The 17,867-nt window shown below is 39.2% G+C and overlaps 1 protein-coding gene across 18 annotated transcripts in view; it reads left to right on the plus strand.

Annotated features, from left to right (window-relative positions):
* Nucleotides 1-17,867, plus strand: part of ABI2 (abl interactor 2) — a 65,010-nt gene that overhangs the window by 34,610 nt on the left and 12,533 nt on the right. For 2 of the 18 annotated variants that reach the window (XM_040068995.2, XM_040068998.2), the window contains exons 3-9: nt 711-887; nt 4,577-4,594; nt 11,500-11,597; nt 12,313-12,459; nt 13,404-13,528; nt 14,424-14,609; nt 15,716-15,874. In XM_040068995.2, the coding sequence (XP_039924929.1) occupies nt 711-887; nt 4,577-4,594; nt 11,500-11,597; nt 12,313-12,459; nt 13,404-13,528; nt 14,424-14,609; nt 15,716-15,874 (910 nt within the window). The remainder of the gene's footprint in view (nt 1-710; nt 888-4,576; nt 4,595-11,499; nt 11,598-12,312; nt 12,460-13,403; nt 13,529-14,423; nt 14,610-15,715; nt 15,875-17,867) is intronic. The other 16 variants (XM_040068996.2, XM_040069000.2, XM_040069004.2 and 13 more) reach the window with 9 other exon arrangements.

Consider the following 17,867-nt stretch of genomic DNA (forward strand, 5'->3'; position numbering starts at 1 on the left):
GGACTTTGTCTTACACCAATGATTCCCCTGTAGTACTGATTTTAGCATATAAAGGGAGGGATTTCCAGTGTTGGCCCTAGGCATCCAAAGGGAAGGCAATGGGCTTAACCTCTGGCTTCATTGTGGATAAATTAGTATGGAACACATTCTAAAATCTAATCATTGCTTTGTGATGAGTGAGTTGTAATGACCTTTTTGATTTGTCGAAGGGAAATTTTATTCTATCATAGGATTACCAGTCCTAATTTAGCAAACTTTTACAGTGTAAGAAAACATGCTTATGGTTTGTTTTTTCAGGTCTTTAAATTAAGGTTTGGGAAGGCATCCTTACGCTTCATCTAGCTGGAGCCTATGTCAAAGACAAGCTTAGAGAGCAGTTGTAAAATAAAAAAGGATAAGTGAAGGAATCTTATGAAACTGTGTCAGTAAATTCATGTGAACTACTAAGAATGGAAAGAAGAAGTTGTTTTGTGAAACTGAAAGAACAAGGGTAACAAAAATCCCAAAGAGCCCCCAGCTATTAGTGTGGTTTTAGAGGTGGCAAATTCAGCAGTAAGTTGAAGAAAGATGATGTAATCAAGTATATGTAGTGATGTGTGTAGTACAGTGTAGAGATCTTTGAAACATTAGAACTGATTTAATTTTTTTTTAATACTGACTCTGTGTTCCAATGCATACCACTGTTAGTAAATACACTGCGTCTTTTGTAGACGGTGGACATTCACAAAGAGAAAGTTGCTAGAAGAGAAATTGGTATCTTGACTACAAACAAAAACACCTCAAGAACTCACAAAATCATTGCACCAGCTAACTTGGAGCGACCAGTTCGCTACATCAGGAAACCTATTGATTATACAATTCTAGATGATATTGGACATGGAGTGAAGGTAGGTGATATTGTTAAAACAGCCAAACTGCAAATTCATTGTCTTTGTATATTTTCAAAATAACCCGATGCTTTTCATGGTAATATACCAGTTTCTCCTTGCCTGGACAATGTGTCTATAAACATGAGAGGAGTCCTGTCCGATTTCCAGTTGTGCCTTCCCCTTCTCTTTGCCCCAGTGTTTCTAAATGTTGCAAACTCACTGAATCTGATTTCTGATTGGAACTGTGAGTCTCACCTTTTAAACTGATTCTGAATATCAACTTGTGTGATGCTGCTGTTACTGGTTCAGTCAGTTGCCAGGGTCATACGTGGGGACTGAAGGGCTAACGACCGTCACTTTTCTGCCTGAGTTAGCACACAGGGTGTGATCCAACTGTGATTGCCATTGGTTTACTTTGATGCTTGTGCAAAGGAAGGGTTTGCATGAGAAGTGTTTTGGGCTCCCTTTTCTTCTTTCTGCCAGGGTCAGTTATGCACAAACCCAGTGATGTTCTTTGTTAAAGGGAGCGCTCTACAACTTTTGTGCCATATGGGGTTTTGGGATGGGAATATTACTGCCAAATTTAAAGCCAGCTGGTCTTCCCTTTCAAGATTAGGAAAAAAGAAGGAATTTCGGGGCAGAGATCAGACTGAGACACAACTGGCTGTTAGATATACACAGCAGCAGTAATATCATGTGTGAGGTTAAATATGCCTTTTTAAAAGCACATCCTGAATATAAACACAGTCTTAGCAGGTGTGAGTTCATTGTTAACTTGTGCTGCCAGGAAAACAAGTACAGAAATGAGAACACTGACAGTATTAAAGTTCTGGGAAATGAAAGGTAAACAACACAAAGTGATGTCATTTTTACAAGGCAGACTAACAGATCTGTAAACGTGCTAAGTAGCTGTAAGGTAAGATGCTTCTTCCAGTCAAAGTACACCAGAAGTTCTTTTGCTTGACTTGTAACTGGATTAGGTTATCTCTGTTGTCCTATTTGATTTGTCTGTTTGGATGGCCATTTACATGGCAATAGGTTGTTTAACCTAACTTTTAAAATTCAAGTTTGGAGCAGTTTGATTTAAATAACTTTCCCAAGCAATATTACTTAAGGTAAAATTTACTTAAGATGTTTTTTCAACATCCTGTTTATTAATAGAAAGTCTCCTTCCCCCCATTTCTTACCCAAAGAATCAACCTCTGAACAGAATTTAAAAAGGACAAACAAAAAAGCATACCCAACTTTAATAACTACAGATTTGACCAGGAGATTATTACCAGTTGTGTGTTAAAACCTGCTACCAATTTTTTAATTTATGCAGGTCAGCATATCTCCTTCTGGATATGGATGGAACACATTAACCTGTAGGATTGCTGTTGCTGATATTTTAATCATCACTTTTTGTTTTAGGGAGATCATTTTAGAACTCATTAAAGAATAGTTTTTAATTGCTCTGCAGCACTATCTTATTTAGCACTGGCTCTAAATCAATACTTACCGGCAAGTAGCAGAGTCATACTAAGATGCAATGAATTATGTTCTTCTGAAAGAATATAGTTCCTCGAATGGATGATGACTCGAGTGTGTTTTACATCCATTTCTTGTGTTTGTGATACATGCACTATCCTTATCTAGAAAATGAAATTGTGTACTTATGAAACAATAATCAGAGAACTTGAAGTCATGCTATCCTTAAGATTGTAAATGTGCTCCAATCAGGTTAATCCTGGGTTTAGGACAGAAGAAAAAACTGCTCTTGCGGATGGGGGAAAAGTTGGCCAGTTGTGCTTATGAACCTGTTTTTGTTCTGCTTGAGCAACTAAAGATTAGTTTATGAGAGCTCTGGCTGTGGAAGAGAGAGGAAAAAAAATTAAACAGGCAGCAGCATTAAATTTGCCTATATATAGCTCTTTATTTTTGAGCTGTGATACTTTTCCATTCAGGTGAGCATTCAGAAGGAGTTGTTGCACAAACAGCGTTAAAGTTCCAGTTAGCATCAGGATTCCTCAGTTTGCATTCTTTGTCCTTTTTCTGCTGAAGGGCTTCTGCTCCAGTACTTGGACCCAGAATTGCCTATTTTCAGGACAGGCAGAATGCTGATGCAGCAGACATTCATTGCAACCCCTGAGAAAGATGGCAAGCTGGACAGAATAATATGGGAATAAAAGGGAGGATTCTTGGCTGAGAAATTCAGTATGCTATGCTGAGAGAAGTGGTAGAGGCCCTTAAGCATCTTATTCCTTCCATTCAGAAATTTGAAGCATAGTGGAGATGATGTTCAGAAGGGTTGCTCTATACTACAGTTTCTAAAGAGATGTGAGAGAATTCGAGTGCCTCTGTATCATTCCAGCAGTCCCTCCTCATCTTCCCTCCCTGCAGCTACAATGCTGCAAAAATCTACCGAATCTTTTGTGTGAAAGAGACTTGCTTTCAATTTTTTTCAAATGTTTCCCAAGTTACAAAGTCTTCCAACCTATTGTTGCAGCCAAAGAGCTCTTTAGTCAAGAGAATGGGAAGAAAATAAGTGTTCCCTTCAGAGGGGTGTGCATCAAAGCATTGTAGTTATCAGGCAGTGCTGCTGAGGTCTCTGCAGAGGGACCTTCCAGTGTACCTGGCCTCTGTGGCCAGTGCAGGGGACCTGGTTTTCCAGTGTAGCTGGACGAGGCAGAGACCATATTGGTTAATTGATCCATAGAACTTTAAACTCAGACAGGAGATTTCCTAGTAAATCAGATTGTTTCTTTTTGGTAGAGCAGGGTCTCTCCTAAACTGATGGAACAAATCAGTCACTCTGGATGCTCTACTATTTATCCAAATATTTAAATAATAATTTATTTGAATATTTAAATATTTACCTGAATATTTACTGTTCAGGGCTACAGAAAGTGTAACAAATTTAGTGATACATTTAGATGAATTGAACTGAAAACAGATCATTCAAAGGGAAAGACAAGTACTTTTAAAATAAATTATTATGGAGAAGGAAGATGTATGATATTGTGCCAGTAAGATGCAGAACTGAGTGTCAAAAAGCTAGCACTTAGGCTTTAAAGTAAGATTTTGCTGTTGGTTAATGTCCTAATTTATGCTTACAGAAATGTGGATATGTGGTACAGTGTCCATAAAGAGTGCTGGACTTCTTACAAGACGTCATCATTTGCTCTTGATCTTTGTTCAAGAGAGATCTCATGGCATTGAGTTAACTAACAGCATTCTCTAGAAAAGAACATATATTAGCTTAATATGTTAGAAGCTTCCATTTCAGCTACTTGTAAGTGTGCTAATGCATGTAAACAATTTAAATGAGCTCAGGCTCTTGGATAAGTCAGTCTTTGACAGCTCAAATAAATTAATCTCTGAAGCTAATCCATCTAGACCTCACGATGCATTTTGAAAGAAGCTGGTTTTTTGTTAGCGCTGTAAGAACTTGAGTAAACAGTGTACAAGCATTTGAATTTAAATTTAAAAGTAATTATTTAAAGGCTTTGTGGTCAATGTGTATTAAAAGTTTCAGCTTGAAGATCTTTTGTTCATGACATTCTGCTTTAACCACTCTTTCTATGATCTACTGATACATTATTTTGTTAATGCTGAATGCTTAACTTTTTTCTTTCTTTTCCTTTCTCTTCATATCCTGAAGTTCCAACTAACCTTTCAATGCTTTTTTTCCTTACCTCTTTTATTTGCTCCATTTATGCATTAAGTGGTTGCTTAGATTTAAGGTAAGAAACCCCAGGGCTGGATTTCCATTCTTCTCCTGAGATTATTACACACGGGGAGATGATTGACATCAATGCTACTGATTGTTTAAAACAGCCGCTCTCCCTTCTGTGTCGTGGAACTTCTGTTGAGTAACTTGCTGTGGATAAGCATTTACATAAGATGTAAATTGATGTGTATCTGAAAGGAAGTTAACACAGTTAATTTGAAAAGCTTTGTGGTAAAATATTAGCAGCCCTCAGCATATCTAGCAGATCATTTATGAGGGAGGGATGTTGTGCTAGCCTTGTGTAGACAGCAGCTGAATATGAGCCTCCCCCTGTGTAATATTCTTTTTATCCTATATACGGTGTAAGTTATGGTTTGATTTGGATTCATGTTTCAATGTGAGACTGCTCAGAGAATGAGCTCCAAAGGTGTATAACAAATTCAAATCTGTATATTATTTTTTAAAGTTGCAGTATTCTTAATTTTTTCAGAAACTGATAGCTGTGCTTAAATACTCAGAGGCACTCATCTGTGAAAAGTTCCTGAAATTTCATAATTGTGTAAAATACTTAATAACTGTTAAACAAGGTGGGATTTATTTAGTTGACTATTAGATGAATAGTGCATCAAAGAACTCAGGCTGAAGTATGTCAAATTCTTTAAATGTTAGTAGTCTTAGTGGCTGCAGAAGCAATAAAAAGCATCAAATCAATTAGACAAGGAGTTAAATTAAGTTACATGATATTATGGTGGAGTTCATAGTACATTAATTAATAGATGGGTTATAGCCTTCATGGAGTATGGAGATCTCCTCCTTCTCCTGAAGTGGAGGAGAGGGGAAAGAGGGACTGGAAGTTTTTTAGTAGCAGGTGCCACCGTTGTAACGAGGGAACTACATTTTACAACACAGAATGCCTATATGTAGAATGAGTATATTAATTAAAGGAAGTTCCAAGTTGATGTGAAATACTTTTAAGTATTTTCTGTGCTTGGAAAAAGCTAAAAGAAAATCCTGCAAATTCCTGAGATTGCCTGTAAAACCAAGTATTTCTGTAGATATCTCCATGACGTCCCTGTGAAATTGGACAGATGGTACTTTTAGTCAGGTATTTAAGTGTATGTAGCATCTCTGATAACACTGGAAAACTTTTAATTTATGAGGGAATTCTCACATGTCATTTGAAATTTTTTTTTACAAAGGTGTGTGAGGTATACAGTATTTCAACTCACTTGGTGTTTACATGTTTTTAATTTGAGAATGGCAAAATATTTTTTTTTTACTGTCTGTTTACATAAAATGGATAAAATACTTTTGATGTTGAGTATGTTTTATTCTGGACACAATATCGGATGATGGTTTTCTGAGTCTTCTTAAAAAAACAATTTGCAAACTTAATTTTCTATGTTGCTCTCTGCAGTTGCAATTTATAGACAAGTAATGACTATCCTAAAGAAAAGTTTTAAAATTGTGTAATTACAGAGTTTACGTGAACTGACATATCTGTGCATTATCTGCATTGGCCATAAGAGTTTCTACAGCTTGTCAGAGTTAGTACTTTTTCTGTTTATAGGTTTGGAATGAGAACATTTTTTGTTATAGCACCATTTCTTTATTTACTAGAGTGAACTCAGTTAGAAATTTGATTTGAGGAATCAAACATGTTGGTCAGCTTCTCATTGGCAAAATGTGAGGGTTTAAAAGAGAAAACAAAAAAGGCAAAAAGCAGCGCAGCATCTCTCAGTAGACCTGATTATTCTTTGTCTCAGTGTAGTCACAGTGCATCAGGCTGAAAGAAGACTGAAAAGCAATTGGTAACCACAGTTCTGTGTGAATGGTTATTTTACTTCACTTAAAAGTGATTGGATATGAAGTGTTTAGCCTGCATTTCTTTTTCATGACTGCAAAAACCCTTTAGCCTTACCTAACAACTGTAATATTAAACTGACTGACTGTAGCATTGGATTTATGTCTGAGTAACTTAAATTTTAAACAGATTTTGAAGAAAATTTCAGTCACAAAGCAGGGGAAAATCAATTGAAAATTACATTGTTTAAGGCTTTTTGTATCCAAAAGATTTGGTCCTTCAATTACTTTACATGGGTGGATGTGGTAAAAACAAGTAAGCTCACTTGCTGAAGCTTCTGCTTGTGGTCATTTGCCAAAACAGGGCTGAAATTTATACATTTCACTTCCATATAAGCTGGTTAATGAGCTGACAAGCAAATGGTTTGATTAGACATGCACAGTAAGTATTTGAGTGGCTGAGCACAGCCTGAAACAAATTTACTTTGAGGTAGCAGATGATGGGCCAAAAATCTATTCATCATCTCTGTAGCATTAACAAGATGAGGCAAGGCATGGGAAGGGAGTTTTTATTCAGCCTTGGGTTGTTTTTTCCTGTAATTGGATATAAAATTGCTCAAGAAGGTCGAGGAACTGTCTGAAGTTTCCGAATATAATCTGTGAAACATCACTGATAGGACAATTTTTCTTACTAGATTTTGGGCAAAAAAATGTTCTTTTGACATCCTTAAAGTTCTAGAAGGTACAGTGTGAATGTAGAGCACCACTTAAAAATTTCTGGCTTTGTCCAGCTTTAGAAGTAGCTCCTCCTAAGGCTTGATTGTGTTGAGTATCTGGTATTCAGGATTTTGGGGGGAAAAAAGGCAGCCAACCAACCAAAAATATCCCAAACCCCCAAAAAGCCCAGCTTGCTTGCTTTCTGCAGGTAAGTGCCTCAGGTCTGTGTAAATACAGGACATTGATGCAAATAGTTTTTGCAGTCTCTAGACCAGCTCTCATATCTTACCCAACTATGTATTTCTGTGCTTCCTGTTCAGTGATTTTTTTTTCCTTGTGAAAATATTCCCAAGAATCAAATTGAATGAACGGCAGAATTTATCAGTCTCAGCTGATTTATTTCACTAGAAATTCCTTATATGGTGGCGTGCTAAAGAAATGCAGTATATTAAATGCTGATAAAAATGTAGCTATGAAGGAAACTCGGTCATATGTAGGACTAAAAGATGGTGTTTTAATCACTGGAATCTATGAAAAACTAGAGGCCAAAAATAGAAATTGGCCAATTAAGTTTTAATTATTAAAAAATTAAACTTAAGAGGATAGTTTTTTTGAGCGCTCTAGTCAGTGCCATATTGTGTCTTGAAGTTATCAGATGGTGCCTTTCTAACGCTGTAGCTCCATAATAGAAAATATTGGATGAAATACGATTGTACCCTCTTGAAATAGAATGGTCCACAGGGATCCACTTCTTTACAGTTCATTTTACAGCTGTTACTGTGGGGGCTGGATCCCAGAGCATTTCCTAGGATGTCTTACTTACCAAGGATCTGCTTTTTAAGTCATTTCTCTAGTTTCTTCCTCAGCAAAACTTCCAATTCCAGCTCCAGTGCTGACAAAGTTACAGCTTTAGTAGAAGATACTTTGCTGTGGTGCATGTGCTTGCTAATTTATCTATAAAAAGCTTCTGCAAGGTATCCAGTAAAAAAAAAGAAAACAAGATCTCACAAGAATTATTTGATGTTCCACAACTTCTCGTGGTATTATTTTTTACTTTCTTTTGTTTTTCTTCTGTGTTAGAGGAAAAAAAGTTATTTGAAAAATCCCTGCATGTCTTCTGCACAGACCCTGTGTCCTACTTGTCTGTTTACTGGCTTGTCTTCCTGCTTTTACATCAGTCAGCTGTGGTTTTTTCCTGAGCTTTGTTTGTGCCCAAGTCATTACTGCCTCCCTTTTTTTTTTTCCCTGTTCTAAACACAGTGGTTGGCTGGTTAACTGTGCAGTTGTGAGCAAAGGCAGATAGATGCTCCTTTGTCTTTCTGGTTGCAGGCTCTCTTTTGCTATGCATTTTCCTAAAATGATTTGCAAGATTTAAACTAGAAATCAGCCCCAGCCCTGTGGGGTCCTGCAGCCAAACAAACCACCATCAGACAGATGTATTCCTCTGCTTTCACCCTCTCATTAAATCAGCTGCATCTGGGTAGTTCCAGCTGTGCAGAACCAGGGGAAATGATGTCTGAAATGGTGCAACTTCTGGCAAATACCAGCTTACTCCAGGAAAAGGATTTTTTAAACTTGACAGCGAATACATATGTGACCTTGAGTTCTGGTGGTTGCTTCAGATTTTAGATGTTTGTAAGAGGGAAGTGTGTGGGTGAGGATTTGTGTATGGAAATTGTATTTACAACCATATGTGCAAAATAGAAAAGGCAATATAGTAAAGTTTGGAAGAGAGGGGGCATTAATGGCCTTCCTTCCCCCTCCAGTAGAAATTATCGTAGAAGGAGACAGCTGTAAATATTACAATGTTTTAATCTCAGTTGGTGCGGTTTTAGATTTTTTTAGCATCTTGCATGCTTTTATTTCCAAGGATCTGTCCATTTTGATCAGAACTGTTGAAATAATTGTATATTTTTAATTTCTCTTCTGTGATTATTTGGCAATAAGTCAAAGGGGAAGTTACTTGCACAGGGTTGTTTAACTTAGAGTAGCTGATTTTAAAGCCATCAGTCCTGTCAGATTTGAAGACAACCCTGTAAATTTAAATTACTTGCTCTCTGAACATTTCAATTTCAATGTTGGAAAGTAATTTCCAAGACCCTGAAACTAAACCTACTGTCAGTGAATTTCCTCATCTGTCAGGTTAGTTTTTTTAAAGGATGGGGTTTTTTTGCCAAGTTCCTGGGCTTGAAAAGGGATCATCTTTTGTTTGGCCCCATTTTCTAAAGCTTTCTTCCCATCCTTTGTCAAGGATCTTTATATTTGCAGCGTTCATGAAAACATCAAGCAGTCACCGCTGGAGCTGTGTGTTAGCGAGGCGAGCGTTACCTCCGCTTGTGGCTGTACCCGGTGCGATGTTCCAGCATCCCCCACCTCAGCCATCCATCCTGTCTTTGCATGTAGCCAGAGCCCTGGGCATGCCTAGAAGTTCATTGCATATAAAATAATACCAACATCGTTTGGATTAAATGTATGGAATTTTATATGAACTGTGATGTGATAGCCAGTGGTTACATCATCTCGTCACGAACAATAGTGTAGCCAGTTAAAACCCCTAAATGGACTACTCAGGAGCACACAGATTGGTCTGGCATCTAAAGACATCCAAGAGCGGAGGCTGAGTGGGCTGTTTGAAATACAGCAAGTGACAATTCAGTGAGCATTTAATTAAGGTGGATTTTGTTTGTTTGGTTGGTTTCTTTTGAAGACTCAAGTAGGTAGGTGGGTGAAACAGGCATGTTTAATGAAAGGAAATACAGGGGGTGCTGCAACTTTAAAAAAAAATTCAGATTTTGCTATTTCTTAAATGTTACGTGTATAGAATAAAATGTATTTCATTTTACACTTCCCCTTTTCCCTTCAAGTAGTTGTAGTTCAGTGCTTACCTCATCCCTCACTTGAATTAACTTTAGATTTCTTGTTGCTTAGAGTTGGCTTAAAGGACTTTATAATGCCATGCAAAATAATTTTGTCTTAAATTGACATTATGGAGTACACTTGCATAACTGAGTCCAAACATCTGTTTTTGAATCTGACAAAGTACCCCTTCCAATGCTTGGATTTTCTTTTCCTCCCTGCAGATTGAAAATGTGATAGGACTGGGATTATTTAGAGCCAGAGAATCGAGTCTCAGTGGATTAGAATACTGAATGTATTACTCTTTGCACCGTTGTCAATATTTATCAATTCACCAATCTAAACGTTGCCAAGGTTTTAAATGAGTTGTTAGAGTCAAATTTTGAAGGAGTAATTTGCCTTCAAGGATGTCTGCAAATACTCTTGAGTGCCTTGATTGCTGTTTCATTTTTCTTTGGGAGGTGGGGGCAGTAGCCAAGACTTAGATTTTAGAAAGAAACTCTGTGAGGCAGAGCGTGACAGGAAGAACAGAGAGAGGGATGTGAGCACACTTGTTTAGGTTTGCTGAGTATCTCTGTGCCTCAGCAATAGCTCAGGCAGTCGTAAATCCGAGCTGTTTTGTAAGCAGAGACCGTGTACTGATTCCTGTAAGGATGCGTGCATTGAGGAAATTTTGCTTGGCTGGCAGACTACAGAGAAGCAAAAATGCACATTGGTAACAGTTGTTTACAATTCTGAGATTAATCAATCAGTCAGGAATACTAATGAGTTTTTGAAATAAGTTAGAGTAAATTATTTTATGTAAAATTTACTTCATTATTATTTTAACCTGACAGAGGGGAAGTGGACGAGCGCAGTTATATCACATCACTGCTAAATATTTTTCTCTCTGGGCATGTATTTATTAACTCTCAGAGATGAAATTACTACAGACTTAATTGGGGGGGAACAACACACCTTTGTGTTTTTCTCAAAATAGGTTTCTCTGTATGTTTAAATATATGTAACTAATATTTAAAGTAAGTATCTTTAAAAGTGTTTATTAGCTGTGAAAACATTAAAACATTATTAGATCATATTTATAGATTACTTTGACTTCTCCGTATCTGTATAAATCACATTAGATTGTGGCCTATTAGATAAGCCTTAGTATTTTTAAACAGTATTCAAAATTTTTTTTGCAGATTTATCATTTGGTAGTGCCATGTGGAATAACTGCCTTTTCCTCAAAAGGTGACTGGGAGGTTCAGCCAAGTTAGGTGCAGTGTTTGTATTCTCAGGGATTTAATGTTTATGTGATAGCCTGAAGGCAAATTCACTTTTTTGTACAATTTCTAAGAACTATGTAATAAAGAGTCCTTTGAGCGCAACTCTTGACTTCTAGCGGAGTGGAAATTGCATATAAAACGCATGGCCTCTCAATTTTTCTTTGTTTGTTTAAACCTTCCCCTACTTAGAGATAATTGCTAAAGGCATCTCAGTGTCTCTCCCCTGGACCCTGAGCTCAGTGAAGGCCGTTTTTGTCCCCGTTCTTCCATGCAGGTCAGCACCCAGAATATGAAGATGGGTGGGCTGCCTCGCACAACACCACCCACCCAGAAGCCACCAAGTCCACCCATGTCAGGAAAAGGAACTATTGGGTAAGTGCAGTCACTGAGTGGGTGAACAGAAGGGAAAAGAGGGAAGACTCTTTCTTTTTCTGTACTGGGAAAGGTTTCATGGCTTTATTTTCACCATTCACAAAGGCCAAGAGTGTTACATCTGCATCCTCTTAATACTGATCATGTCTTTGTTAGTGTGCTGCTGCCAGAATATGGTGGGCATCGTCAGCCTTTCCCAACAGGAACCTTTTTCTCAGTGCAGAACACTTAGTTACAAACTTTAGACTAAAATGTTATTAGCTGTGGCTTTTGCCACTAAACAACTGAAAAATGATTTTTTCATTTCATTAATTATTTGTGCTGTGCTTGATGAAAGTACTTTCCTGGGAAGTCTATGAACCTGATTTTGACCTTAGGAAAATGCGGTAGAAGTGGGATGAATGCTGCTAGCTGGTGTGTGATTATGTATAAATATACAGAACGAGGTGCTTTATTTTAATGCAAGATAATGGCTTGCCTTTAAAACAAGAATGGGTTGTGCAACACGGAGTTTACTGATGGGCAGAAGTACCTGAAGAACATCCTTAATTGTTTTTTTTTTTCCCCTCATCCTACAAAATAAGTACTGCACAGTTACAGAAGCAGCCCATTCTTAAAGCTCCCATTCCCGATTAGTACGTAGCTGTGAGTGAGAGCGCGAGGTCCCTGGTTTCGTGTGCGTTTCCCTGACCCGTGGCGTGTGCTTTCGGTGCAGGCGGCACTCCCCGTACCGCACGCTGGAGCCGGTGCGGCCGCCGGTGGTGCCCAACGATTACGTGCCCAGCCCGACGCGCACCATGGCCCCGGCCCAGCAGAGCCCCGTCAGAACGGCCTCGGTGAACCAGCGCAACCGCACCTACAGGTACCGGCCTGGCCCGGGGCACCTCCCTCTGCTGGGAAACTCCCTCCTGCGTCTGTGCACTGATGGGAAGGAGCGCTCACAGAACCACAGCCGGGCGTCGGGTTAATGTCATTCGCTAGATCCCCTGCCCGCCTCGGTTTCAGTGCTGTCACTTAGAGCGCTTCATGAACTACTAAGGTTGTGAAGTCTTTCAAGGACGTAGATTGTGATACTATTTTATTAAATGATTACCGAACCGGGGGAAGACTTCGTACAGAACTTGCCTTCTAAATGTTGAAAGGCTGCTCAGATGCTTACACTTGACATTTTTGAACAGTCTTCAATGTTTATAGATTGAGTAGCTGGAATTGTAGCATAGTGTTTTGGGGATATTGATAACTTCAAACACAGAGTAAAGCTAAACTGCATTAGACTAGCAGAAGACTAGTGTTTTCTCTAGGATAGTTTCATGATGTGATAGCTCTAAATACTTTCCTTGAAATCTTTACTTTTTAAACATAGTAAGTACTTGAGGATGGCTAAACATGTGAACTTAAAAGATAAAAAAAATCTGACTTTTACTCTCTTACAACTTTTAGTCTTTAGTAGTCTCATATGAAAGCATACAAATCACATTCTAAGCACTGTATAAGTTTTAAATTTCTAGGAAAAAGGTTTATATTTGCTCTGTAGGGGCTCAACAACCCTGGAATGATGTGCTTTAAACAATGTTCTGGAAGTGCTTCATTTTTGGCAAATTCACTAACTTTTAAAAACACTCTTGTGTTGTAGTCAAAGTGGAGAGTTTTAGGAAAGCCCAGCTTTATATAGGTTTATAGCATCCTTGTTTCTTTTCTCTTGTTCCCTGTTACTTCTCTTGATTTCATAAGATGCTCTGCGGGGGATCTTACGTTTCAGCATGAGCAGCAGCACATTCATACCCTGGTTACTTTGATTTCTTACAGCAGCAGTGGCAGTAGTGGAGGAAGCCACCCAAGCAGTCGGAGCAGCAGTCGAGAGAACAGTGGAAGTGGAAGTGTAGGTGTTCCCATTGCTGTTCCCACACCATCTCCTCCTAGTGTCTATCCAGGTAAATGGAAACTCCTTTTTCCTCCTTCTGCCTCATTGTTAACGTTGAGCATTTGCAGTTTCCTAAACTCCAAGGGGGAAGCCCAGAGTTCATTGCTATTGATAATACGAGTTTGAATCAAATAGTATCTTCTCTGAGAGTATCTGATGTGCTGTAGTGTTCCTTTTATGTATTAATTTGTTCATCAGAATTTTTTGCCTGGCTGCCTGCATGTAACAAGGTAGGACACAGCACCTTTTTCAGTGGGCTGAGGGACATTTCTCACTTGTCCTTTTAAGCAAATAAATGGGGTTTTTTTCATTGGCTGTTTATGCAGATACATAGAAGCATTTTTTTAGAAAATTGGAATGAGAGGAAGGCACAGAGTAAATCTCGAGTAACTTAATTGTCACAAAGAGATAGTTCCTCAATGCAATGGTCCCAGACTTTCCAGAAGTAGGAGGTGTTTTAGTACTTCTTTTTCCTTTGCTCAGCCTTTTCAGTGAAGAAAAGCCTGTAGTTGGCTTGCAGCGAAATACATGCTTCTGAAACAAAGAGCTGGAAATTTTTTGGTTTCTTTATATTTTCTAATTCATACAAAAGTTAAAGACAGCCATGCTAGAGATTGGAGTATAAATAAAACATTGCAAAGACATCTTTCAAAAGTAATGGCTTTCACTGAAAAGTTTTGGGTTGTGTTCCCTTCAGACCTGGAAAGAAGTGGATTTGCTTGATCCTCATTTACCATCTACACAGGAGTGAGCCTTTCTTTAACAGCTCCATTGTTTTCTCATCCCGTGCATTCTGAAATACTGTGCAGCTAATAAATAGCTAACACTGAATAGTCAGAGGCTTTTCTAATCCTTGCTAACATGTCTCCTTATTAACTCCACCTCTTCGTCCTCTCTTCACTTAGCCCCTGCTGGCTCAGCTGGCACTTCTCCCCTTCCTGCTACCTCTGCTCCTGCCCCCACTCCTCCTGCTCCTCCTGCCCCTTCCTCCGCTGCCCCAGATGCTGCTGCTGCTGCTGCAGGAGCTCAGCCCCTTGCTGATGGCTTCACCTCTCCAACTCCCCCTGCTGTTTCTTCCACACCCTCTGCAGGTGAGTGTCTGCTCCAGCTGCTGGGCAGATGAACCCAGATGTGATCATGAGCCAAGGCTTTGCAAAGTTACTTCAGCGGCAGTGATTCATAGTTTTAAAAAAAGTTTAATTATAACTAGAAAATATCTGCTAATAACCAGCTGTAAGGTCATGGTTGCGGTAGACAATTCAAGGTGTGCTGATTTTATGAACGGTAATCATTTAATTTTGTAATTTTATTATTTTTACATTTATACAATGTACTAAATCATGATTTTATTTCTGTTTGGGTACTGAGACTCTCATAGAATAATTATGCTTGGCGGGAACCAGCACTGATAATTCTGGGTCTTATTATTCTCTTATAAATGTAATTTAAAAAAAAAGTGCATCTGGCAAAGTATAATTTATGTAACTGGTTTCTTCAGTGCTGTCAAATTACAAGTCACCCTTTAATGAACTGATAAAAAATGCAGATTTTTGTGTTCAGGATTAGGTAAAATACAAGTTTTTATTATGCAGACTGTTATTAAAGCGTTTTGTTTTCATATGTGGTACACAGGGTGTATATTACAACTTCCTTGTCTCAGTGCTACACTTTTTATTTTCTCATGTGCTGAAGTTGCAGTGTGTCACACTTACCAACCACAACACTGTCCTGTGTCACCTTTTGATGAGGAGATTGCCGTTTTAAAATCTCCTTCAGACAGCCAAATACATGCTTTGCTAATTTACATTAATTGCGGAACTGTGACATTTTGGGGAGTTTTTTGCAGGTTTAGAAAGAGCTAAATTCACAAGAAGTTATTGTAATACATTATCTAAAATAGATAACCAGGAATTATTTCTTTCATTTTGAAGATTTGTAGCTTAAGCACCTTTGTATTTCCTTACTGGCTTTTGTAGGCGGTGCTGAGTGCAGGCAGTTGGGAGAGTTGTTACGCATTGCTCTTGAGACGTTCGGTGTCCTGCCAGTCTGGCAGCTGAAGTGGCTGACTCCTACTAGGATGCAGCTTGTCTTAAAATAAAGAGCCAGAAACCTTTCCAAACCTTTGAAATTGAATGCAGGCAGAGAGAAGGCAGGCGCCATTCTTCTCTTTGCCAAGGCATTTCTCCCTGTACCCCAGGTCACCCCGTTCAGTTCTACAGCATGAACAGGCCTGCAGCTCGGCACACGCCCCCGACCATCGGCGGGTCTTTGCCCTATCGGCGGCCTCCGTCCATCACATCCCAGACCAGCCTTCAGAACCAGATCAACGGGGGCCCCTTCTACAACCAGAACCCAGGTGAGACTGGCTGCTCCACTGAACTCAGCCGTGGTGAGCACAGCGACCTTCAGCTCTCTGAAATTTTACATTCTGACTCCATTGCAGATCTTGCACTTCCAGTGTGTTGCTGGTAGCTGTGCCAAAGCTGCAGTGCAAGTGCACGCTGTTCAGCTTCCATTATAGCAAGCATCTTAAAAAATGCTGGCTTTGTTGCCAAATAATTAACATTTGATGTCACAGTCCCTATCAGACAAGCTTTAGTCCTTGACTACACCATGTGTCATGGACCCGCTTTGGTGCGGGATGGGTATTTGATTTTGCACCAGAATGCTGATTGTTCATTAATCAGTCTTTATCTTGTGTGCTTTTTCCTTCTGGGTAATGTAGAGTTCAAGCAGCTGTACCCGTTACACAGGGATAAGCATTAGACACCTTGGAGACACCAGTGGTGTTTGTGTCACCTGCTGTAAGCCCACGGGTGGTGTTGTTTTATGGGTGACCTGCCTTACAAAGCCAGGGAGTGCGTGTCCTGTGTGTCAGCATAACACAGTACCCTTTTACCCAAGGAGTCCTTCTTCCTGTGCTTCTGATGGGACAGGAGGGTTTTATACCAGTCTAGGAGAGAGTTTCTCTTGTGGCAAAGCTACAGAAAGATGCAGGGGACGCACTGAAGATTTCCTGTCAGGAAATGCCCTAATACCAGCAAGATTGAATGTTGACTTGCAAGTATCACAGTATGCTGGTGTTTTGTGGTGGTAGATTTGAAGGTGTGTGTTGCTTGGTTGGTTTGGGGGTTTTTTTTGGTTGGTTGGTTTTTGGTTGGTTTGGTTTTTTTTAAATTGAGCACTGAACTTAGAATTAGGTCAAATGCTGCAGTCTGTGCTGAAGGGACTTGTCAGGTTTGGCTGTTACTGTTTGTGAGCTGCCCTGCAGGGTGAGGTGTGTGCTGAGCTTGAGATGGAAATGAATGGTCCTGCTGAGCACAGGAAAGTGGAGGAGCTTGTAGGGCTAAATTGTGGCCCAGTTACCTGAAAGAGGCACATTTTCTAAGCATATTGAAGGCTGAAGGGGGGAACAGGCAAGAAGGAAAGGGCAATAGCAACAAAAAGAAAACTTTCAGGATTACAACAAAGCAATTTTTGCAATAAAGATGATTTTTAGTATATCCAGAGAGTTTTTGACGACTGCTGTGTGTTTTTTGCTTTAGCAAAGGGATAATTCTCTGCAAGCTGCCGTTGCATTGTTAATAGGTAATCATACAAGATGCCAAATAGACTTAAAATAAATTGCATAACCACAGTTCAGTCTGTGTATCCAGAAGGAAGGTAATGATTATGGTGATTAGTCATTTGAACTGTAAATCACAACAAAATACTTCAGTTATATTGGCATATCTGAGGCAGTATAAATAAGCAATTGTAGTAAGAGACTTTTTTTTATATACCAGCAGAATACAGAATTTATTAGCTTTGCAGTGATGCTAAACCAAGGGTTTTTAGAGTTCACCTTGAAAGGAGAGGATGCTCAAGCATGCATAATTGATGAAAGCCCTAAGAACAGAGGCACTGATGTGTCTGGAAGGAGCAGGTTTAGTAGTGATGGGACAGATGCCACGTTTTTTTCTCAGTATTCCTGAAGAGAGGCAGAAAACAAGAGGGGAAAGAGACCTTACAAGAGGCAGAAGAGGGTGCCAGCTATGGCTTTTTTGTTGTTTGTGGGCTCTTTGGCAATAACACAGTACTGTTATTTCCATTGCCTTATTTTTAAATGGTGCCACAGTCGTGTTTGTTTTTTCACTTGACCGGAGGATGAAAGGTACTTGCATTGCCCTGATCTGTTAAATGCCGCTGTAAGATAATACAATTTTTCTGCTTCATGATGACACCTTTTTAACAAAGAAAAGAAAATATTAAATAATGCAGACTCTAAATGATCTTAGCATATGTCTGTCCCAAAGCCACTCTTGCCAGCCAAGCCACCTAACAAGTGCTTTAACCCTGCAATTTTGGGT

This window comes from Hirundo rustica, chromosome 7 (assembly GCF_015227805.2).
Source record: "Hirundo rustica isolate bHirRus1 chromosome 7, bHirRus1.pri.v3, whole genome shotgun sequence".
Classification (NCBI taxonomy): domain Eukaryota; kingdom Metazoa; phylum Chordata; class Aves; order Passeriformes; family Hirundinidae; genus Hirundo; species Hirundo rustica.